The sequence below is a fragment of the Arvicola amphibius genome, chromosome 1 (assembly GCF_903992535.2).
Source record: "Arvicola amphibius chromosome 1, mArvAmp1.2, whole genome shotgun sequence".
In the NCBI taxonomy this organism is placed as follows: Eukaryota; Metazoa; Chordata; class Mammalia; order Rodentia; family Cricetidae; genus Arvicola; species Arvicola amphibius.
This window is the reverse complement of record NC_052047.1, coordinates 149,983,897-150,007,715: the sequence shown is the minus strand read 5'-3', so window position 1 is coordinate 150,007,715 and position 23,819 is coordinate 149,983,897. Positions and strand designations below refer to the sequence as shown.

Sequence of the window (23,819 nt, the reverse complement as noted above, 5' to 3'; positions counted from 1 at the left end):
CAGCTCATTTGAAAGAAAGAGATGTGGGTGAGGAAAGGATGATCAGAGAGACCACAAACCTTGAGTTGGCATCTGGAGCCCACACCATGAAATATGTCCACTGTGCCCTAAGCATCGGTACCTCATTCACCAGTGTGTTAACAGCAGAACACAGACACAAACAGTTCCTGTGTAGTAGTCACGTGTGTTAAAAAAAAAAAAACCCAACTATGACTCCCTCTGCCTTTTTCATACCCCAGAATCCATGTCCAGCTCCCCAGCCTGTGAGTTCCCTATCAGACTCTATAGAACGCCTTTACTGGTTGGTGGCCAGACTGTAAGCCACCACCAGAGGGCACCACCAGAGACAGCCCACAGCCGAACCTGTTTCTGACAGTGCGGGCTCAGAGCAGAAGTGGCTTCTCATCTCCAACACTGTGAAGGTAGACTGCCCAGGGTAACTAGTCACAATATGACAAGGGGCCAGAAACACCTTTCTGGATAACAAGGCCAATAAAGAGAACCTTACAAGTCCTATTCTACTCAAGGGCAATATGCACAAGGAGAGAGAGAGGTGAGAGCCTGGTGGGGGTACCCCCACTCTATCTCATTCAATCAGAAGATCAAACTGTTCAGCAGCTTCAAACTCAGCATTCATGGCCATAGCCCACTCATCCAGCTCTGATTTCTGGTGGAAAGAAATGAGGGCACATGAGCGGGGAAGGCAGTCATGTCAGCCAGAGCATGTTACTTACCCACACCCTCAGGGGCCAGAGCTGAGTTCTGGCCCCACACACTCCCTGCCTGTACAGTGCACCTGCAGGAGAGACCCTGCCCCTTACTCACCAGAATCTCTGGCACCTTCTTCTTTCGCTTCTCTTTCACAGCTGGAGGAGAGATACCAGGAAGGGTTGTGTCTGGAACCCAGGGCTTCACAGGTACTTTTGGGACTTCAGTTAACTTTGAACACACAACAGGTGAGACTCCAGGCACGTCTTCAGGTCCTTCAAAGCCAAAGAAGGACCGGCGACCAGGAGTAGAGGTTGAGGCAGAACTGAGGCTCTCCAGCCGACTGTATGACCGTCTGACTTTCTGGGACATTTCCAAGTCTCTGGTGTCCAGCTCTCCCTCCCCGGAGTTAGAGTCAACATTCTGAGCATACAGCACTGGGGTGCTGGTGGGGGTACCAGGAACACTGCAAGTCTTGAAGAGGTCCTCCTTAGTAGGGACCTTGAGAGGAGGGCTGTTTTCTTTTTCCAAGATAAAAGAGATCTGTATCAGGACAGGAGAGAGAACCCTTGTCAGCTAGGGGATTCAGGAAGGGAAAGACTGCCCAGAAGACAGTTCTGTTTCTTGTGTATTTTACGGGGTTGGTGATGGGACACAGGGCCTTGTGTATGTTAGGCAACGGCTGTGCTGAGGGGCTCCACCCCTAGTCCAGGACAGATTTTCCCCCTAAGACAGGGTTTCTCTGTGAAACAGTCCTAGCTGTCCTAGAACTCACTTTGTAGACCAGGCTGGCCTCAAACACAGAGATCCGCCTGCCTCTGCCTCGCGAGTGCTGGGATTAAAGGCATGCGCCACCACCCAGCTCAGGACAGATTTTGAGCAATGAACAGTCATGGAGCACATGCTCATAATGCACAAACCCTGGTGTCTACCCCATTGCTGAGAAGAGAAGCATCATTGCTCCAGAGAAGATGCACACATGACGAGATTCATTACATTTGTTACACTTGCTGCCAGTCAATGTACCTGGCATAGAGCCACCATCTCCAGCTGACATTAAGTCCCAGCATACCCATACTGGCTTGATGGCCTCATTGTTTTGCCTGCATCCATGCATCCAATCTCACCCTCTATGGGTCAACGCCACATAGCTGCTAAAGAGTTTTCTAAAATGTTCACCTCTATACTGGTGACCTGCCCTACACCAGGGAATGTTTTGGGCACTGGGAATCTATCAGGGAAAACGAAAGCAGCATTGGCATCAGTGCCTCCACTGCATCACTGAAAACACAAGATGGAAAACTGGGGGTGGGCACGTTTAAAAAGCAAAACAAGCTGGGTGGTGGTGGTGCACACCTTTAATCCTAACTGATTAAGGCACACTGCAATACCACCTGTGTACACACAGGCTACCGTAAAGGCTTTGACCCAAGGCCAATGGAGCCACAGCAAAGCTGTTCAGCAAAAACTTAACCTGACAATGTACTTGAGGCTCATGTGTTGGTCACTGTACCCCCCCCCCCCACTTTCAGTTTAAATAGGTCGTCCTCAGGGAGGCTGTCCTTCACCTGGGATTCAGATTAGCCCAGACTTTTTTTTTTTTTTTTTTTTTGCTTACAATACCCTTTTTAACTTCTAGTACAGCAATATAGCTATATATATTATATAGTAACAGTGGCTTGTTACTAGTTAACTCAGTCAGGCCACCCAGATGGGGGAAGTTTCTTGAGGATCGGGGTCACCAGCTGTCTTGCTAACTGTGTCAACACCCAGGGTACAGCAGAACCTTGCACACTGGAGGGTCACTGAACTAATGGACATGAACTTGGCACCTAGTTTTCTGGAGGCCAAGACTTAGTAAAAGGACAAATCCAACAACACTCATGCTCTAATACAAGGAAGGAAGAAGAGTCTCCAAGAAACATTTCAGCTGGCTGTGGTGGCCATGCCTTCAACTTAGCACTTGAAAGCAGAGGCAGGCGATCTCTGTGAACCAAGGCCAGTTTGGTCTAGAGTGAGTTCCTGAACAGCCAGAGCTACATAGAGAAAGTTAACTTGAAAACAAAGAAGTGGGACCACCTCAACTGCTGTATCACCATCATCTGCATCCACAAAGCTACCCAATATATATATATATATACCCAAAATATATATATTTTTTTGAGGCAGGGTCTCTCTATGTAGACCAAGCAGGCCTTGAATTCAGAAGTCCCCACTTTCACAGTACTTATGTTTAAAGAGGGGAAGATATTTCCAGAGAAATGTGTCAGTGAATTAGTAGTCAGGAAGCTCTCCGGGAAGAGTGTGAGAGGACATTTATACAGTTATTATCTTAGTTGGGCCCTCACCATCTTTTTTTTTTTTTTTTTTTTTTTTTTTTTTCGAGACAGGGTTTCTCTGTGTAGCTTTGGAGCCTGTCCTGGAACTAGCTCTTGTAGACCTGGCTGGTCTCGAACTCACAGAGATCCGCCTGCCTCTGCTTCCCAAGTGCTGGGATTAAAGGCGTGCGCCACCACTACCTGGCTCATTTTTAGAGCATTTTCACTATTTTCCTTAAAAGTTGAGTCATAGCTCAGCGGTGGTGGCCAATGCCTTTAATCCCAGCACTCGGGAGGCAGAGGTAGGCAGAGCTCTTAGGACCAGTCTGGTCTACAACAACTTCCAGTTCAGGACAAGAGGTTACACAGCGAGACCTATGGTGAAAATCCATGAAGGTCTCAAGAGGCAAACTGTTCTTAGCTGCCTAGGTACAAGTAGTGCTTAATATGTAGTGTGTCTAACCTTTCTTTTTTTCTTTCTTTTTGAGACAAGGTTTCTCTGTGTAGCTTTGGACCCTGTCCTGGAACCGGCTCTGTAGACCAGACTGGCCTCTGCTTCCCAAGTGCTGGGATTAATGGCATGCACCACCACCACCTGGCTGTACCCTTATTTCTAAGGTGAAATGGATCCCACACAAATAAGGAGATGGAACTGAACTCACCCTAGGACTCCTTCGAAGCGTGTGAACAGATGGGACCTGTAGGAATAACATCAAGCCGTCAATCAACAGCTAAGCCCAGTTTTGACATCTCACTCCCAAATTCCTCTCTCGGTTCCTCACCTCTAACGCGTGAGCCACGATCTTCTTCAAGACGATGGGCTTTCTGACCGGAGCCGCATGAGGTGTCTGAAAAGGGGACGGGAGATTACCATAAGCTTTACATAAATTCAAAGCCCTCTTGGTCAGAACCTGAGGAATTCGGATCGTACCTTCGGCCAAATTTCAGGAAAGCTGTTTGGGAGATCTGAGCCAGATTTCCGCTGGGACCTCTTAGAAGACTTAGTAAGTGGAGTCCTGACTCCTGGAAAGGAAACATGTTTAAGGATAAGCAAAACTTGGTTCGAGTTAAAATAAGACAACAATCAAACGAAGCAAGATGCTTGACGAGTTCGGAAAAGCGAGCGTCTTCCAAGGGGAGTTAAGCTTCGTTCCCCAAACGACGCGGCCCTACCGCTTTCGCGCGCCCTCCGCTCACCCGACCGCTGGGCGGCCCCTCCGGACCGCGTTCGCCGCTCCGACATGCCCACGATCCGGCTCAGTCTCCGCCGCGGTTGCCAACCTACGCCCGCGGGAAGCTTCTGTCCGCAAACGTTCAAATTACCCGCCTAACGAGGAGGAAGCGGAAGTGACGCTAGAAGAAGGCCGGCCCTTGGACAACTTCTTCGTCGTCAAAGGTTTACGTCTTGCGTAAAGCCGAGGCGTGGCCTGGTGGCGCTGTGACGTCATCAGTGTGCGCCGCACCCGGAAGAGACGTGGCAGCGGAGGGATAATCAGAGCGGCCGGAGCCGAAGGGAGCAGCGCTTCATCTACCGGAGTGGGTCAACGCAGTCTCCCTCCTTCCGCGCTTCCTACCACCCTACGCAACTCGTCGCGACCGGTATCGCGGAGGTTCTCTGAGACCCAGAATGGGGACTGCCTGATGGGGGCGGGGCCAAGAGGGGGTGGGGTCTTGGGGGCGGGTTTGGTGATTTTGGAGTTCTTGATAGAAAAGTCGTCCGCCTAGGGGCTGGGTCGTGACGGAATGAGGGGTCGCCTGTGGTAAGGTCTGTGTAGGGGGCGTGGCCTTCCTCGTACTGAAGCCGTTTGGACTGGTGTGGAACGGGTCTGGGGGGATTTAAAAAAAAGAAACGAACTGGGTTGGTGAGAACAAAGTGGCAGTCACCAGAACCTGGTTTCCTGCTAACTCAGACCGTCTCCCTAGGATCGATCATGGGACTTTGCAAGTGTCCCAAGAGGAAGGTGACAAACCTGTTTTGCTTCGAACACCGAGTCAACGTCTGCGAGCACTGTCTGGTAGCCAATCACGCCAAGGTGGGTCGTTTGGAGCAGTGGTTGAGCAGGGCGCTGGGTGGGCAGGCAAGATGGGCTGGGCTTCTTCCAAATCCATGAGGTACTCTAGCTAGACTGAAAGCTACGCAAGGGCAAGGCCTTGGTTATAGTTCTCTCTGCTGGGCTTTCAGTAGGTGTTCAGTTTATACTGGCTGAACAGAAAAACAGGGCGGGAGCCTGGACACCAGTTGTGACATCCCTCTCCCACTCCAGTGCATCGTGCAGTCCTACTTGCAGTGGCTACAAGATAGCGACTACAACCCCAACTGCCGCCTGTGCAACACACCCCTGGCCAGTCGAGAGACGACCCGTCTTGTCTGCTATGGTGAGGCTTGGACACTGGGAAGGGGTCTGCGCAGCTCCAGGGTCCAGCTTGGGCACTGGTCTGCTAGCACCCTTCTAGCAGCAAGACAGTGAGCCCCTCAAGCCTGGAGGCTAGAGCCTCAGATCCCGATCCTGTTAGGTGCTTCCCTGCTTTGTAAGCCTAGGCAAGCCTTTTCCTTTCTCCCCTTCCTGCTCTGCCAGTCTTCGAGAGCTGGAGATGACTGTGAGCAAGATTCATTGTTCAGGAACATTACTGACTCCAAGACTGAACAGAGAGGAAGCGCCTCCCACGTTACAGTTAAAGGGAGTCAGTAGCCACAGCCTAGTGTAAAAGCCTAAGCTTAAGTCTTTCAAGATGCTGGTACGGGGGCTGGAGAGATGGCTCAGAGGTTAAGAGCATTGCCTGCTCTTCCAAAGGTCCTGAGTTCAATTCCCAGTAACCGTATGGTGGCTCACAACCATCTGTAATGGGGTCTGGTGCCCTCTTCTGGCCTGCAGGCATACACACAGACAGAATACTGTATACATAATAAATAAATAAATATTAAAAAAAAAAAATGCTGGTGCAAAGGGGGCAGCTTTACATGGCTTTCCCATGAAACTGTGTGTATACTCATACAAAGGTGCACTTTATACTCATGGGAGAGTTAATGGATAATGAATGTATATGAACACATGTACCGTAGAATGCATGGTGACATGAGGGTGATGGATTATGAGTATCAGCTGACATGAATGTACAGATGTGTATACCTTACATGAGTGACGTCCAGTGTAGGTTGAGGGAATTGTTCTTGGGTTTGCTTATATTTTTATAAGTACGTGTATATTTGTGCCTCTGGATATATGCATGAATCTGTGTGTATGTCTGGAAGCTTTCCTGAAAGTATTCTTGTATGTAGTGTTTTCTTTCTTTCTTTTTTTTTTTTTTTTTGAGTCTGGGATCTCATGGGTCTGACCTTGACCTCTTTATCCTCCTGCCTCCACCTCCCAAGTACTAGGTTTATTAGCCCAAGGAGTACGGTGAGTTCAGGCCCAGAGAAGACTCTTGATGATAGGGTAGATGGCATTTTCTTCCCAGCCACACCTTCTCCTTATGGACTGACCAAGTCTAATCTATGTGATTTAGTACAATGGTATTCACAAAAAGGCTGAATGAAGCCTTAGAGACCAGGGGTGAGGAGAAAAAAGAATGGCCCTGGGTATCCACATATATGCCCATTCATTCCTGCAATGAGCTGGCAGGGGCATGGCAGGGGACATTGCTAGGCATAGGCTAAGAGCCCAGAGTTGTCTTTATCTTTCTTTTTCTTATTTCATGGGTCCTAAGATCTCTTCCACTGGGCCTGCATCAATGAACGTGCTGCTCAGCTACCACGAAACACAGCTCCTGCAGGTTACCAGTGCCCCAGCTGCAATGGCCCCATCTTCCCCCCAGCCAACCTAGCTGGCCCCGTGGCTTCAGCACTGAGAGAGAAGCTAGCCACGGTCAACTGGGCCCGAGCAGGACTGGGTCTTCCTCTGGTGAGAGTCCCCCTGCCTGTCTGGTCATCTGTTAGCCCTGACCCCCACCTGAGCCAGGTTGGATGGGTGAGCAGCAGGAGTAGCCAAGCTGCTAACTTAGATTCCTTTCTCCAGATTGATGAGGTGATAAGCCCAGAGCCTGAGCCCCTCAATTCCTCAGACTTCTCTGACTGGTCCAGCTTTAATGGTGAGTGGTGGCCTCCATCTGCTGTCTGGGTGGGTCTTGCCTCCCTGCTCCACTGACAGTTCTTTCTACATCCACAGCTACCAACCCTCCTGTGCAAGAAGAGATAGACAGCGCATCTGTTGCTCCAGCTTTCTACAGCCAGGTTCCCCACCCCCCTTCTTCCCCAAGCCACCCTGAGCAGCACACCGTCATACACATGGGTGGTACTGAGGCCCTGACACACGGTGAGCTGGGGCATTTCCGCAGTCAGAGAATGGAAAAGTATGGGTGATTTGTGTGTCGAGAGCTCAGTAGCCCCGTATGGAATGGCTCTGCCTCACTCCAAGGACAGATATTGCCTCCCCACAATTTTCAAGATTGTTGGCTGAGGTTTTCTGTCTCACCAAGTCCCACATCCATTTAGTCCCAAAGAAACACACAGAGGTCTACTTTAATTATAAACTGATTGGCCTATTAGGTCAGACTTATTAATTTTTATAGGTTATATTAGTCTATAATATTTGTCTGTGTTAGCCACGTGGCTTGGTACCTTTTTCAGCAAGGCAGTCACATCTTGCATGCTATGTGTCTGGCCCTCTCTGTCTGGGTGATGACTGCAGACTGAAACTTCCCTCTTCCCAGAATTCTCGTTGCCCTACCTATACTTCCTGCCTGGCTATTGGCCAATCAGCATTTTATTAAAAATAATACAAGTGACAGGATAAAAGACCATTGTCCCACAGCACAAGATGCTCCTTTAGGTTGGGAGGGCAGGAGATTCTTTGTTCCACCTCCACGCATGCCACAAGGCCAGTTTGTCTGAGCCTGTTCATGCTGGTGTTTCTATCCCTATAGCCCCAAGGAAGGTATATGACACACGGGATGATGACCGAACAGCAGGACTCCACGGAGATTGTGATGATGACAAATATCGCCGCCGGCCTGCTCTGGGCTGGCTGGCCCAACTTCTCAGGTACATGGAGACATGCAGGATGAGTGTCAGAGAGGACAGCCCCCGTGGTGGACAATTTGATGACAGTAGCCTTGTTCTGGGCACTGGCAGCATCCAGTGCCAGGGCCACAGTGAGGTCCTGGCTGGCAGGCAGGCTTACCATGCATGTCCTTTTCAGGGGCTGTGCCCTTTCCTCTTATAGGAGGTTTGAACTTGGGCTCTGAGGCCCCTTCCTGCTGTGATGTCACCTGATTTTTATTAGTCTCCCTCATGTTCAAGCTTCCAGGACAATTTGTGTGTTACTGGTTCAAGTTTCATAATAACCCCAGATGACGGCCAATGCAGGGGAACAGGGGTGATCACTCCCAGTGCACAGATAAGGAAATTAAGGCCCAAAGATAGTGGCTAAGACTTCTCTCTGTACCAGGGCAGGGTCCTAGGGGCCTCACCTGACTTTTGCTCATTCCTCTCAGGAGCAGGGCTGGGTCCCGGAAGCGGCCACTGACTCTGCTCCAGCGGGCAGGGCTCCTGCTCCTGCTGGGGCTGCTGGGCTTCCTGGCACTCCTTGCCCTTATGTCTCGCCTCGGCCGGGCTGCAGCTGACAGTGATCCCAATCTGGACCCACTCATGAACCCTCACATCCGTGTAGGTCCTTCCTGAGCCTGTGCTGGTCTGGGCCAGCTTAGGACCCGAAGTCCTGGGGAGAGAAGGTTGGGGAGGCCTGGGGGCTTTTCTCTACTCCTTTTCCTCAGTCCTGAGACACTACAATCCCCTGGACCAAGTCAGCTGGAGGCTGAGGCTGCAGGCCAGGTCTGTAGCCCTGTTGGTCGTTTTGGTCTTCACTTGCTGGTTCCTGGGTCTCCAGCCTCCTACTTAACCCTCAGCGGAGCAGACAGGTGCAAATAAACAACAGACTTTATTAAAACACCTGAAGCAGCTTTTTCCATCTCCCTTCTCAGCCCTGTCCCCAATCCCCAGGCCTCAGTGGTTCTCCTCTCGGTAATTGATGGCCAGAAACTCCAGGGACATGCGGTTGAAGAACATGGCTCCATTGAGTACTGGGTGGAGGAGAGAACCCATCAGCTCAACAGTTTTGTCCCCTCCTTGACACTTCTCAGGGTTTCAAATCTCCCCCTCCTTGCAAGCACACCTCCCCACTCACTCAGGATGATCAGAGCAAAGTAGCGAAGAAACTTGTCACTAGTCATCTCTGCGTAGAGTGACCCCATGGCAGCCCAGCAGATGCTCATCACCTGGGAGAACTGGGAGAGGGGTCCAGTGGGAGAGCGGCCCCAACGTAGACACTCTCATCAGCTCCTTTGCTTCCCCAGCCAGCCCTTGAGCCCCTCCCCAGACCTACTATCAGGACAACCGTGTATCGGAAGCTCATGCGGTCGTAGTGGTGGCTGACACAGAAGTTGTGAACATCACTAGCAAATACACCCAAGTGTAGGAAGAAGAGCATTAATGCAGCTACGGTGAGCATTATGCCTGGAGGGAAGAAGAATACGGCTATTCGGTCCCGCCATCTCATCCTGGTCACAGCCTGGACTCAAGTCAGGCTCAGGAACTGGAGCAAGTGGTTAGTGTCCAGAGACAGTAAAATCCTGCCATTCTAGGGTATTCTGGCAGAAACAGTAGTGTATTCCAGAGTGAGGGAAGCATTGAAGAGGACAAGGTTCTAGAACATAGCCTGATTCCAACAAACAGAAGAATGTTTCTGAGTATTGAGCTGTTCCCTTGTGGAGTGGCAGGCAGAATGAGCTGAACAGCAGGAGCCTGTGGTGTAGGGAAGGGGCAGCAGCCCACACCATTCTATCCTCTGCACTTCCTGGCAGCTCAGTATTCCCACAGGGGACGTTGTACAGGGGACAGGCAAGGGCTCAGAAAGGTGGAGGAGCATGTCCTAGCTCCACAACAAGGCTTTTGGCTTTGATTATTTGGTTTTTGTTTTGTTTTGTTTTTAAATACAGGATTTCTTTGCATAGCCCTGGCTATCCTGAATTTTGCTCTGTAGACCAGGCTAGCCTCAGAGATCCTCGTGTCTTTAAAATAGAGAGTGCTGTTTTAAAGGTGTGAGCTACCATGCCGAGCTACTCCACAGCAGGCTTTAGGCAGGAAAGTGGTTAGTGTGTAGATGAGTAGCTAAATGCTTTCCCAATGGAGGGAAGGCTTTGGCCGAATCCCAAGCTTTGGCTCTCTAAACTGAAACACTGGAGTTCATGTCCCTTGTCACCACAGATTTCAATGAGCAGAGACAGGAAATGAATCTTAACTGCTCTTTCTTCAGAGAATCTTCTGGATTGCTACAGACTGATCCACAAATCTGGCTACCAGATTTCATAGGGAAGCAGAAACAGCAAAATGTAGTTGTCCCTCTGATTGGGTAGTTGGCCTTGTCCCTAAGTTCCACAGTCTGTGCTGCTTTTCCTGTCACCTGTGTCCTATGCTTTGCCCTCCTTGTCTCTGTGCAGTGCTGGTTTGAGCCCTTCCAAGGCCTGTGTATTTTTATAGCATGAAGAACAAGTAATCTTCTAAAGATTTCATTACTTTTAGTTAATGCTAATTAACTTAGAGTTGATTTTGTTTGTTTGAAACAAGGTCTCACTAGGCAGCCCTGGTTTACCCTGGAACTCAGTGTGTAGACCAGGATGGCCTCAAACTCACAGAGCTCCACCTGCCTGGACCACATGTGTGTGCCCCTATGCCCAGCCTCAATTATTTTAGTGTATGGTAGGTGGATTTAGAGTGTTCGCATGGCATAGTGCATATAGGACAAATTTCAGGAATCCAGTCTTGACTGCTAAGCCATCTTGACAGCCCTTTTTGTTATTTATTCAGTTTTTGAGACAGTTTTTATGTAGCCTAGGTTGGCCTCAAAATTACTATAAGGATGATTTTGACCCCCTCCTAATCCTTTGCTCCTGAATGCTGGGACTCTAGGAACACACCACCATGCCTGGTGGTTTTCTTTTCTTCATTTTTAAATTTATTTATTTTATCTTTTCTGTATGTATGAGCATTTTGTCTGCATACACATGTGCTCCTGGCTCCCCATGGAGGCCAGAAGAGGACATTGGATCCCCCAGAATTAGAGTTTCAGACAGTTGTGAGCCTGGGAACATGGGTCATCAGATAGAGCAAGTACTTTTAATTGCTAAGCCATTACTCCAGCTTAAATTCACCTTCATAAACTATAGCTTCATAGGCTGAAATCTTCATATATACAGTTTCTAAATAACCCAGTGAATAAGAAGATACTTTTGGTCCAAGACCATGTGAATAAATAAATGCTTTGGGTTTTGTGGGCCATTTAGACTGTGATAAGAGGAGCCATAAGTGATAGGTAAAGAAATGGGCACTGGGGCTGGAGAGATGGCTCAGTGGTTAAGAGCACTGGCTGCTCTTCCAGAGGTCCTGAGTTCAATTCCCAGCAACCACACGGTGGCTCACAACCATCTGTAATGAGATCTGGCGCCCTCTTCTGGCCCGTGGGCATACATGGAGGCAGAATGTGGTAAACGAAAGAAAGAAAGAAAGAAAGAAAGAAAGAAAGAAAGAAAGAAAGAAAGAAAGAAAGAAAGAAAGAATTCTTTAAAAAAAAAAAAAAGAAATGGGCAGTGAGCACGCCAGCATACTTGGGAGGCAGACAGATCTCTGTGAGTTCGAGGCCAGCCTGGTCCTCAGAGCGAGTTCCAGGACAGGCTCCAAAGCTACACAGAGAAATCCTGTCTCGAAAAACCAAACAACCAAACAAACAAAAAGCAAAAGAAAGTGGTGAAGACTAGGTATTGCTCTTGCAGTTTGGCCCCAGCATTCCTGTTGGGAAGCTTTCACAAGCTGTGACTACAGCTAGGTATCAGACACACTCTCTTCCGGCCTCCTCAGGCACTTGCGTACACATAACTAAAGACAATATGTATTGAGACTGGACAGATCAGATGTCACATAAATTTTAATATTATTTAAAATTTGTGTTTTTTGGAGACAGGGTTTCTCTGTGTAGCTCTGGCTTCCTGGAACTTGATCTGTAGACCAGTCTGGCCTCGAACTCAAGAGATTCAAGTGCTGCCTCCCAAGCGCTGGAATTAAGGGTGTGTGTCACCACCACCCGGCTAATACTATTTTTGAGATAGGGTTTCTCTAGCTTTGGTGCCTGTCCTGGAACTTGCTCTATAAACCAGGCTGGTCCCAACTCAAAGATCTACCTGCCTCTGCCTCCCAAGTGCTGGAATTAATAGTGCGGCATGGCTATTATTTTTTTAATCGTGGTTTACAGATTAAAATAGATGGTAGTCAGTGTTTGGTCTACAGGACTCCCGGCAGACCACCACCCTACCAGCCCATCCTCGGTAACATTTACATACATCACTGGTAAAGTCTCATTTTCTTCTATTTAATTCAGCATATTCCAATCTGACCTCGTTCTCTCCTCTCTTGAGAGCTTCGCCTCTGTGAATACCTGAGTCTTTTGTCTAAATCAGAAATTGAGGAATTATCCTCAATCCCAACTCCTCACTCAGCACATCTCCCCAGACACTTCAGGTTTACAGGGTCTGTTCTGTAAGCACCATAGAACAGAGCTTCTCATACTGAGTGTGAGCAGAAACCCCACAGGACCTTGGGAAACAGTGCCCTAGAGCCACAGTGTAGACTACTGAATGAACACTTCAGATCTTTGTAGACCTCCTGTGAAACATAGTCCCTAATCTTAATGCCCATTCAGTTAATCTAGGCACATATTCCATGAGTCTTTCCTGTCGGGATGCAGGAGTGGGACGCCAGGACTCGCCCACTTTATAGTCATACACAGTCACAGGAGCCAGAAGCTCAGCGAAACCTCTGCACTCCAGAAGCGCAAGGCGGAACTTTAGTCTCACACGTCCTATAGCTGCAGAGGACCGTTTCACCTAAAGGACCGCCTGGTTTCAACTACGTTATGGCTCCCGGAAGTGTTTCCTTTACCCTCCCCAACTTCATCCCCTTGTGTTGCGGTTGGAGCTATGGCGGCAGCGGCAGCTGTGGGGCCCGGGCCCGGGGACTCCCCAGAAGGACCCGAGGCGGACACCCCGGGGCGTCGGCGGAAGACTCACGGGATGCTGAAGCTTTACTACGGCCTCTCGGAAGGGGAGGCGGCGGGGCACTCGGCTGGGCCTGACCCTCTAGACCCGACAGATCTCAATGGGGCGCACTTCGACCCGGAAGTTTATCTGGACAAGGTGTGTGTGCGAAGTGGGGCGGGTCCAGACCCCCAATATACTTGACCCTAGGTCATACCCCGCAGTTAGTTGATATGGTGAGGGGAGCGAGAGTTCGTAAAAGGAGGACGGCCCTAACCGGGCAATAAGGGCAAATCTGGAGGCAAAGCATTGAACCAGTTAGGACTGACGGGAGGGGATACAGGGTCTGTGGTCTCGATGCTGACGTTCTGATAGGCCCGGGTAGTGGGCGTGGCCATGTCCTAACAGGCGTTAGACTGGACCTGGTTTAAGATGAGCCTGAAGAGTTTGAAAGCTGACAAATCCCAAACTGGGTCTAATCTAGTAATCCCTGAAGTATGTCACTTATAGGTTCTATATCTGAAATTCCTAATAAAGGTGGAATCACTGTTGTCTTACACGGAAAGCCAGCTAAGCTAAGACAGGGCAGGGGGCCATGAGTGAGCACTTAACACTGACCGCTCCTAACTGCTTCTCTAGCTGCGTAGAGAATGTCCTCTGGCCCAGCTGATGGATAGTGAGACGGACATGGTGCGACAGATCCGGGCTCTAGACAGCGACATGCAGACCCTGGTCTATGAGAACTACAACAAGTTCATCTCGGCTACAGGTGATCCCGCTGGGAGACACTCCTCCCAGCCTTACCTCTCCCCTGTGCTGAGAAAAATGGATCAAAGGAAAGAGACCCAGATCATAATTCTGTCCCAACGTTAATCCGCTGTCACGTCTGTCCTGGTCTGTGTGGTTAGACTCTTATGGAAGCGACGGTTACTATGGGAGGGTTGTCCTAACGACCAGAGGGAGGGAGGAAGGATAAAATGAAGTGAGTTTATCTAAAGTGTTTAGGAAGCACTGAGGAGTTTCAGTAAACTTTAGTTTTTGTCTTATTTTTTACATTTATTTATTTTGGATATGTGTGTATCCATGCATGTGTAGCGGTCAGAAGACAACTTTCGGGAGTCAGTTCTCTCCAGCATGTGGGTCCCAGGGATTGAACTCAGGTCATCAGGCAATTAATTTTTTTTTAATTTTATGAGTAGTAACTTTTGTTTCTGGTCAGTCTGCCTCGAGGGTGGACTTGTCACTCCCATCCTTACTCCGTCCTCATTCCTTATGATTTAGTAATGTTTAATTATGTGTGTGGGTATGTACGTGTGAGGGCAGATGTCCTTGGAGGCCAGAGACCAGAGGTGTCAAGTCCCCTGAAGCTGGGCTCCAGTCTCTTGTGGGCTGACTGACATGGCGCTCAGTACTGAACTCAGGTCCTCTCTAAGAGCAGTCTGCACTCCCAGCTGTCGAACTGTCTCTTCAGTCCTAGTGCCTGACTGCTCAGGTCTCCTCCCACTGCCTTTTAGCTTAATTTCAGAAGATATACACTTGATGTTTGTGTAGTAACACTAAACCGCACATCCGGGAGGCAGGCCACAGAGCATGTCATGTCTAGGGGCGTGTTTCCTTACAGGTAGTACTGTTCTCCCAGTGTCACAGTGGCAACTAAGTAGCACATCCTTGCTGCTTCTTTATCTGATTTCGAGCAGGTTCAGTGAGTAGGTGCTTGTCTGTTAATGCTAGCCTCAGATGAAGAGAGACAGTGATTTCTGTGCTGAGGAATTTTCCATAGGAATTTTGCCAGTGTTACATTTTCTCATTTGTTAGAGTATGTATAGTGTTTGACATTTATCTGTTGCTTAATAGAGATGACTTGAGTATTTTTTAACTTTTTTCTAAGGAAAGGAAAACTCATAAAGTGAGTGTTAGGAGAGCTGAGCTCGCTAACCCACAAAGACTAGGCTTGGCAAGATTGCAGTTTTACATTTCCTCAAGAAATACACTGGTATTGGTGACAGTGTCTGTAATCCCAGCATTCCAGAAGCTGAGGGAGAGGGTTAGCATGAGTACAAGGCAAGACAGAGCTACATAGCAGTGGATTTGAAATAGCAGAAGAGCTGGCTGTGGTGAGAGACAGAAGGGTCTCTGTGAATGTGAGGCCAGCCTGGTCTACCTCTGACTGTGAGGACAGCCAGAGCTGTGACACAGCTGTTTAAGAAAAGCCCCCCCCCACACCCCCCCCAAAAAAAAAGAAGGAAAGAAAGAAAAAGAAACCAGAAGGATGAGCAAACTTGAAGATAGGTCAGTTGAGATGATGTAGTATGAAGGGTAGGAAGTAAAAGAAAGTTGAGGGCTGGAGAGGTGGCTCAGAGGTTAAGAGCACTGGCTGCTCTTCCAGAGGCCCTGAGTTCCGTTCCAAGCAACCACATGGTGGCTCACAACCATCTGTAATGAGATCTGGTGCCCTCTTCTGGCATCCAAGCATACATACAGACAGAACACTATATATATAATGAATGAAGAGAGAGAGAGAGAGAGAGAGAGAGAGAGAGAGAGAGAGAGAGAGAGAGAGAAGAACAAAGTGGGCACAACAGAATACCCGCATAATTCAAACAATGAAGAGGTAGAAACAAGAAGTTTAAGGCCAGTCTGAGCTTTAAGAGACTCTGTCTCACAACAAAACAAAACTTTAAATAGATTGTGTGTAGATATGTACCAGAATATGGACTGGAGGTATACCTCAAGAGTTTGCCCAGCAAGCAGAAAGTCCTGCATTTGACTCCCTGCTTTTGCTGTTTCAAGTACCCAGTGGGGATGGCTCAGCAGGTAAAGATGCTTGTTGCCATGCCTAACAACCCAAGTTCAGTCCTTGGGACCCATGTGGCTGAGTAAGAGAACCAACTCCCAAAGGTTGTCCTCCGACCTCTACATGAGAAATGTGGAGTGCACAGGCGCTCACATCCATTACATAATCACATGAATGGAAAATAAGCTCATGGAAAGATGCTCCATATTGTCATTGATTAAGGACATGTGGCTTCTCTGCACACCCACTAGTATTGCCATAATTACATAAATAATAATGTTGGTTGGGATGTGGAAGATACAGAACCCTGATAAAGTAGCAGTGGAAATACAGAGTTGTACCCCCAGTGCAGAAAAGCTTGGCTAGTCCTCAAAAAGCCCACAAAACCCCAAAATCTTTGGCAGTAAATCCTATTGAAAATTAATAGGCTTCCAAGCCAATTAGGGCTACCTAATAAAACCCTGTCTCGCAGACAAAACAAAAAGCAAAAGATCAACAGGCTTTTGGAATATACTCATAATGTGGACGCCACAGAGGGAACACATCCACATAGTTAGCAGCCAGGCCAGAAAGCAACATGCCAATGGCTGGGATGGAGCTCAGTGGTAGAACACTTGTCTAGCATGTGTGAGACCCAGCCTTGCCAAAGGAGTCTTGTTGTTATGTTGTTGTTGTTTTTGTTTTGTTTTTCAAGACAGGATTTAGAGCCTGTCCTGGAACTTGCTCTGTAGACCAGGCTGGCCTTGAACTCACAGAGAGCTGCCTCTGTCTCCTGAGTGCTGAGATTAAAGGCGTGGGCCACCACAGTCCAGCCAAAGGAGTCTTTCTTACCAAACACTGGACACTTTGTGTTTGTTTGGACATGGGACAGCTTTTGTTTTCAGTCGAAGGTTCTATGGCTGTGAAGTCAACAGCAATGATGGTATCTCAATTTGGTCTCCTTCCTTCCTTCCTTCCCTCCTTCCTTCCTTCCTTTTTTTCTTTTTGGTCTTTCGAGACAGGGTTTTTCTGTTATAGCCCTGGCTTTCCTGAAACTTGCTCTATAAACCAGGCTGGGCTCAAATTCACAGAGATCGGCCTGCCCCTGCCTCCCCAGTGCTGGGACTAAGGGCGTGTGCCATCACCGCCTGCCTGTGTTATTGTATTTACACAGCATCTTACTATGTAGTCCTACCGGCCTGAGACTTTAACTGGTAAACTGTCAGGTTGATGCAGCAGGGCTGGGTTGTCTTAGGACAGCCCTGCTCCCCGCTCTGCTGCTCATGTGTAACTTCTATCTTACATTTTTATTTTACCGCTACCTTCCTTGCTATGGCACTATGAACTCAATAAGAATGGGAAGGACGAGGAAGGTGGAATAGACTAGAGCACCAGCCTGGCATGTGAGAGGCCCTGGGGTGGGGGCAGGGTGAATGCTGTGGTTTGATGGATTGTGTGACTGATGTAAAGAGTTCCCTTTGCTATTGGTGCCAACTTCTTTGTGCAAAAAATTACAAAATCTCTTTTTTGCATTATGATTGTTAGCTTTCTGAGTTTTGGTTTTGTTCTTTCTTTTGCTTATTTAAAAAATAATTTTTTTGTGTGTGCTTGTGCATGTGTTTGTGTGTGTGTGTGTGTGTGTGTGTGTGTGTGTGTGTGCCTGAGTGTATGTCCATGTACCACATGCATGTAGTGTCAGCAGGGGCCAGAAGAGGGCATCAGATTCCTTGGTACTGGAGTTACAGCTGGTTGTGAGTTAACATATGGGTGCTGGAAATTAAAACCAGGTCCTTTTTAAGAGCCATAGGTGCTTTTATCTGTTGAACCATCTCTCTGGCCCCATGTGTAGACAGAAGTTTCTGTCCCACCCAGTCCCACAGCCATTCAGTCCCAAATAAACACACAGAGGCTTATATTAATTATAAACTGTTTGGCTTACTGCTCAGGTTTATTACTAATTAGCTCTTACAGCTTAAATTAACCCATAATTCTTGTCTATGTTTAGCCACATGGCTTGGTACCTTTTCTAACTAAGTCATTCTTATTTTGCTTCCTCTGTATCTGATTGGAGACTGACTCTCTGCCTTTCCTCTTCCTAGAATTCTCTTAGTCTAGTTGCCCCACCTATACTTCCTGCGTGGCTGCTGGCCAATCAGTGTTTTATTAAACTAATATGAGTGACAAATCTTTATAGGGTACAAAACATTATTCCACAGCACTATGTTCTTCATGTTTTTAAAGTAAAAAATAGTTGTAAAGGCTGGCAATAGTGGCTTATGCCTTTAATTCCAGCTGCAGGAGGATCTCTGTGAGTTCGAGGCCAGCCTGGTCTACATAGTGCATTCCAGGTCAGAACTACATATTGAGGCCCTGTCTCAAAACAAAAAAACAAACAAACAAAAAGAATAGGTGTTAAACTGGATGTGGTGCTTGAATATAATTCTGGCACTTGGGAGGCAAACACAGGCAGATCACAGTACATTGGAGACTTGCTTGGTCTACATAGCAAGTTGCAGACCAGCCAGGGCTGCATAGGGAAACCATGTCTCAAAAAGCCAGAATAGAAGTAAATGTTAAGCTTGGGTTAGGGTTGTGGGTAGACTGGGTGGTGGGATACAGGAGGCTGAGGTTTTAGATGGAGCAGTGTCTGGTGATGGTCAAGAGACGTGGACTAGTGGAGGCAGAGGTAAGAATAGGTGGAGGTAAGTGACCAGTCACAATGGGCCAAAGGCGCATCTGATTATCAGTGTCCAGGCAGTGTTAGGAAGACTAGGGCAAGAGGAGACCAAGAGGTGTGACAGTAAGTTTGGCAGCAGAAAGGTGAGACATGGTCTTCTAAGATGGGATTTGAAGAGGGAGGCACAGATGGTCTAGAAGCATTAAGGGGCCGAGGTGAAAGGGAGAAAGGGGAAAGGGAAAGAACTTTGGAGAAGATACACCATGTTTTAGAAGTCCAGTGAAAATCTGGGCCATTTGGGAAGGAGGTCGGTCTGAGTGGGCAAGCTTCCTGCCTGTCATGCTGCCTGTAGAGGGTGTCCCAGAAGGGAGCAGACAGGTGCTCCCTGTCTTTGCAGAGCCTTTTGTTTTTATTTTTTCAAGATAGGGTTTCTCTGTGTAGCCCTGTCTGTCCTGGAACTCACTCTGTACACCAGGCTGGCCTCAAACTCACAGATATGCACCTGCCTCTGCCTCCTGAGTGCTGGGATTAAAGATGTGCACCACCACTGCCTGGCTCAGAGCTTATGTTCTATTAAATCTCAAGACTTCCAGTTGGTGTGAAGCGTCTCTGGCTGTTTGATGTTGGGACGGGAGAGATTGGTACCAGAATCCTGTTCTTGGGTTTACGTCTAAGGGTCTTCAAAGAGTAGTTCTGCGCATCCATCATCCTGAGGGATCAGGACAGTAAGGTGAAGTGGGAGTTTCTTCTCCATTTGGCCAACCTGGGGTGACAACTGGTTCTCCACATTTGGAGTCCTAGTCAATAATAGCTCCAGGATTATATATGAAAGGACAAAGGTAGGGAGCCAAGAGGAGCATGCAGCAACCTCTGTCAGTTAAGGGGGTCCTGGAATCCTGAGGTTCACACATGCAAGCTCAGGTCTGGTGGATATTGATAGTGATGGGGATCAGTTCCCTTCCAGAACAAAATGGAACAAAAAGAAAAAAAAAATGGAGAGCAAGTTTGGACAAAATGGAGTCAGTCAGGGTAGTGATTGGGTGTTTTTATTAATTTATTTTTCAACATTTTCCCTCTGATTTTAAGGGGTCTCCCCTTTGCATCAGGTATAGGGGTAAGCAAAGTTTGCTGCACCGTCATAATCCTCTTGCCCATACATGTAGTGGCCAAGACCCAAGCCATTTCATGCAAATCGCTGGTATCAGTGAGAGCCGCACCTTTCTGCCTTGGCCATTTCCGTATTTCCCTCTTGGTACTTGTCCTTCTAGACACCATTCGGAAGATGAAGAATGATTTCCGGAAGATGGAAGATGAGATGGACCGGCTGGCTACCAACATGGCAGTGATCACCAACTTCAGTGCACGCATCAGCGCCACACTACAGGACCGCCATGAGCGCATCACCAAGCTAGCAGGTGGGCTGTGGACCGGCCCGACCCTGTAGCTTGCTCCCCTGAGCTCTGCAGCTCACACGCCCTTCCTGTCCCCTAGGGGTGCATGCTCTGCTGCGGAAGCTTCAGTTCCTTTTTGAGCTGCCATCGCGCCTCACCAAGTGTGTGGAGCTGGGTGCCTATGGGCAGGCTGTGCGTTACCAGGGTCGCGCCAGGGCAGTGCTGCAGCAGTACCAGCACCTGCCCTCCTTCCGCGCCATCCAGGATGACTGCCAGGTCATCACAGCCCGCTTGGCCCAGCAACTGCGGCAGCGTTTCAGGTGTGGTTTCCGGCCTGGTTCTTGTTCTCCAATCACATCAAGAGTTCCCCCACATTTTGTTTCCCTTGTGAAGTGTCTCTGGCTGTTTGGTGTTGGGACGGTAGAGATTGGTACCAGAATCCTGTTCTTGGGTTTAAGTCTAAGGGTCTTCAAAGAGTAGTTCTGCGCATCCATCATCACCCCACCAACTGTCTTCATTGCATCTCTGTCCCCACAGGGAAGGTTGCTCGGGTGCCCCGGAGCAGGCCGAGTGTGTGGAGCTGCTGCTGGCCCTGGGTGAGCCGGCTGAGGAGCTGTGCGAGGAGTTCCTGGCACACGCTCGGGGACGGCTGGAGGAAGAACTGAGGAGCCTGGAGACTGACCTGGGGCCCTCCCCTCCAGCGCCCGACGTGTTAGAGTTCACCGACCGCGGTGGCAATGGCTTTGTGGGTGGCCTCTGCCAGGTGGCAGTGACCTACCAGGAGCTGTTTGCAGCTCAGGGCCCTGCTGGTGCAGAGAAGCTGGTAGCCTTCGCACGGGAGTTGGGTGGCCGCTATTTTGTACTGGTGGAGCGGCGGCTGGCACAGGAGCAGGGCGGCAGTGACAACTCACTGCTGGTACGGGCACTGGATCGCTTCCACCGGCGCCTGCAAGCACCGGGGGCCCTGCTAGCTGCTGCAGGCCTTTCAGAATCGGCCACGGAGATTGTGGAGCGAGTGGCCCGAGAGCGCCTGAGCCACCATCTGCAGGGTCTGAGGGCTGCTTTCCTGAGCTGCCTGACAGATGTTCGCCAGGCCCTGGCGGCACCTCGCCTGGCTGGGAAGGAGGGCCCCAGCCTGGCTGAGTTGCTGGCCAATGTGGCCAGCTCCATCCTGAGCCCCATCAAGGCCTCTCTGGCCTCTGTGCATCTGTTTACTGCCAAGGAAGTGTCCTTCTCCAACAAGCCCTACTTCCGGGTATGTCTCTCTAATCTTTGGTTATTCTTTCTGCGGACTGGCCCTCCCGCACCCTTTTACTAGTGCATGGGGAACTGAGGACAAGTCACAGCCCCACACAGTCCTTTCCCGGCACTCTGGATATGGATGTAGGTCCATAGAAGGCAGTCTGGCAGAGAAAATGCCATGCAGCTGGGCTAAAGATAAAAGAGTGCCAGGGACCTGACTCCTGCCAGCCCCACCACCTGCAAGGCAGGGAAGCAGGATGAGGCTATCCTTTGGAGAAGGGTTAGGGCAAAGGGCCAGGAATAGCCCCATGCTCTGGCCTTGCTGAATCTCCTGCCTGGAGAGAGGACTGGTTGTGGATCTGGGACTCCTTTCACAGGGCGAGTTCTGCAGCCAGGGAGTGCGTGAGGGCCTCATCGTGGGTTTCATCCGCTCCATGTGCCAGACGGCCCAGAGCTTCTGTGACAGCCCTGGAGAAAAGGGAGGTGCCACGCCCCCTGCCCTGCTGCTGCTGCTCTCTCGCCTCTGCCTGGATTATGAGACGGCCACCATCTCCTACATCCTCACACTCACTGATGAGCAGTTTCTGGTGCAGGTGAAACGGCTCAGGAGCGGGAGCGGGAGCTAACGCTGGGAATGCAGGAGGCAGGATAGTCTCTTGTTGCCAGAACCAGGCTGGCAGTCTGTGTCTTTCCCAGGATTTGCTCGCTCACCTCCTAACTGTCCCTGGCACCTATACCACTGTCCTCTGCTCTCCTGGTAGGATCAGTCTCCGGTTACCCCTGTGAGTACCCTGTGTGCAGAGGCCAGAGAGACAGCTCGGCGACTGCTGACGCACTACGTGAAGGTGCAAGGCCTCGTCATATCACAGATGCTACGCAAGAGTGTGGAGACACGGGACTGGCTCAGTACTCTGGAGCCCCGGAACGTGCGCGCAGTCATGAAGCGAGTGGTAGAGGACACTACAGCTATTGACGTACAGGTGCTGCTTCAGGCTGGCTGCTAGAGCCCACATGCGTGTAGGGTCCTGGATAGCAGCTCTCTAAGGGCCAAGCAAAGGGGGTCTGACTGTATCTATATTGTACCACCAGAACCCCCATTTCATACTTATGGGAATGTGGAGGCCCAGAGTCACCCAGAAAGTTTTGGCAGGGATGGGCTGAAATTGGGTTTCAGACTAATTTTTGCCCTGCCCTTGTTCCACTCCGCTGATTGTGTAAGTGGTGACAATACCTATGATTCTTAAACTAGTAGGTAAGGGAATTTGCTGCTTCTAGTACCCAATGCTCGCCTTGCAGCGCCTCTTTTCACCACCAGGTGGGGCTCCTGTATGAAGAGGGTGTCCGTAAAGCCCAGAGCAGCGACTCCAGCAAAAGGACCTTCTCTGTATACAGCAGCTCTCGGCAGCAGAGTCGCTATGCGCCCAGCTACACACCCAGGTCAGGCTGGGAGGACTCCTCCCTGAGGTAGACAAAAGAGGGAGGGTGTGCAAAGTGGGCTCTGACTTCTTCCCTCACCTTCCAGTGCTCCGATGGACACAAACCTCCTGAGCAATATTCAGAAGCTGTTCTCAGAACGCATAGATGTGTTCAGCCCTGTGGAATTCAACAAGGTCTGAACTACCTTCTCGCCTAGATCCCAGGGGGAAGCTTGGCTCCCATAACAGTCCAGGGAGCCCTCATCTGAGCAAAACTGCCACCCTGGCCATCTAGTCTCTGTCTCTAGGGCTTCTAGGCAGTCCAGAGCAAAACCACCTTGCCGCTCCAGCCTGGATGCTGACTTCAAGTCTTCTTTGTCTTGTCTCCAAAATAGTCCTGAGTCTTCAGGGGTTCCCCATCACATATGGATCTCTGCCCCACTGTGGCCCAAGCTCAGGGATATCTTTCCTCCATTTTTACTTTGTAGTCAGTGGAGACTGCTGCCCCATCCCTGATCCGACCACTGTGGCTTATCTGCCCCTGCACCTCCTGGTGGCAACATTGGGTTCTCCCCTCTTCACCTAGGGCCTGGAAATTTCTGTCTTTGTTATTTCCCTAGTCTCTGTTCAGAAGTTAGGTGTATGCCCCTCCCCCAAAGCCTGCAGTTACTGAGCTGCATCCCTGTGTGCCCACTTGCAGGTGTCGGTGTTGACTGGCATCATTAAGATTAGCCTGAAAACTCTCCTGGAGTGTGTGCGGCTGCGCACCTTTGGGCGCTTCGGGCTGCAGCAGGTGCAGGTGGACTGCCACTTCCTGCAGCTCTACTTGTGGCGCTTTGTGGCTGATGAGGAGCTAGTGCACCTGCTGCTAGACGAAGTGGTAGCCTCAGCTGCCCTGCGCTGTCCGGACCCAGTGCCCATGGAACCCAGTGTTGTCGAGGTCATCTGCGAGCGCGGCTAGGCCCTGCCGATGCCGTCACGAGGCAGCCCCATCGTCCTATCCTGCCCTCCCAGCCTGTACCCTGTCCTCACCCCGCTGGCGGGTGTCTGGACCGGTCTAATAAACTTGTGTGTCCTCCTCCCTCTTGCCTGAATGGGCGGGATCTGCCAGGGGTGGGGTTTTGACTCCGAAGTTTCTGAGGCGACAGCGAGGTCCCGCCTCCCAGCACTGATTGGCTACTGTGCTGGGCCCAGGATGGGCAGGGGGCGCGTCCATTT

At 49.8% G+C, this 23,819-nt stretch overlaps 4 protein-coding genes across 10 annotated transcripts; 2 read left to right on the top strand and 2 right to left on the bottom strand.

The window, feature by feature from the left end:
- Window positions 1-255: 255 nt before the first annotated feature.
- Window positions 256-4,322, bottom strand: Cdca5 (cell division cycle associated 5). The gene is made up of 6 exons (XM_038311829.1): window positions 4,224-4,322; window positions 3,958-4,049; window positions 3,809-3,874; window positions 3,689-3,724; window positions 826-1,251; window positions 256-667 (listed from the first exon to the last, which is right to left on the bottom strand). Exons 1-6 carry the CDS (start codon window positions 4,267-4,269, stop codon window positions 587-589), a joined length of 747 nt encoding a protein of 248 aa, XP_038167757.1. The 5' UTR covers window positions 4,270-4,322; the 3' UTR covers window positions 256-586.
- Window positions 4,323-4,470: 148 nt separating this feature from the next.
- On the top strand, window positions 4,471-8,970 carry Zfpl1 (zinc finger protein like 1). 6 transcript variants are annotated; one of them, XM_038311812.1, is made up of 8 exons: window positions 4,471-4,562; window positions 4,950-5,059; window positions 5,291-5,402; window positions 6,732-6,925; window positions 7,040-7,112; window positions 7,190-7,336; window positions 7,947-8,064; window positions 8,517-8,970. In XM_038311812.1, exons 2-8 carry the CDS (start codon window positions 4,958-4,960, stop codon window positions 8,701-8,703), a joined length of 933 nt encoding a protein of 310 aa, XP_038167740.1. In that variant the 5' UTR covers window positions 4,471-4,562; window positions 4,950-4,957; the 3' UTR covers window positions 8,704-8,970. The 6 variants fall into 6 exon arrangements, with proteins under 6 accessions (XP_038167740.1, XP_038167749.1, XP_038167721.1 ...); XM_038311821.1 differs by having other exon boundaries at window positions 4,473-4,625; XM_038311793.1 differs by having other exon boundaries at window positions 4,476-4,636.
- A 28-nt stretch (window positions 8,971-8,998) lies between these two features.
- On the bottom strand, window positions 8,999-9,577 carry Tmem262 (transmembrane protein 262). 2 transcript variants are annotated; one of them, XM_038311848.1, is made up of 3 exons: window positions 9,404-9,577; window positions 9,238-9,305; window positions 8,999-9,101 (listed from the first exon to the last, which is right to left on the bottom strand). In XM_038311848.1, exons 1-3 carry the CDS (start codon window positions 9,575-9,577, stop codon window positions 8,999-9,001), a joined length of 345 nt encoding a protein of 114 aa, XP_038167776.1. The 2 variants fall into 2 exon arrangements, with proteins under 2 accessions (XP_038167776.1, XP_038167769.1); XM_038311841.1 differs by having other exon boundaries at window positions 9,025-9,101; window positions 9,206-9,305.
- Window positions 9,578-12,969: 3,392 nt separating this feature from the next.
- Vps51 (VPS51 subunit of GARP complex) lies at window positions 12,970-23,680 on the top strand. Its single transcript, XM_038334966.2, has 10 exons — window positions 12,970-13,262; window positions 13,743-13,872; window positions 19,822-19,968; window positions 20,045-20,264; window positions 20,482-21,199; window positions 21,564-21,779; window positions 21,948-22,166; window positions 22,502-22,623; window positions 22,709-22,796; window positions 23,302-23,680. The coding sequence occupies exons 1-10, from the start codon at window positions 13,047-13,049 to the stop codon at window positions 23,560-23,562; spliced, it is 2,337 nt and encodes a 778-aa protein (XP_038190894.1). The 5' UTR covers window positions 12,970-13,046; the 3' UTR covers window positions 23,563-23,680.
- The last annotated feature ends 139 nt before the right edge of the window (window positions 23,681-23,819 follow it).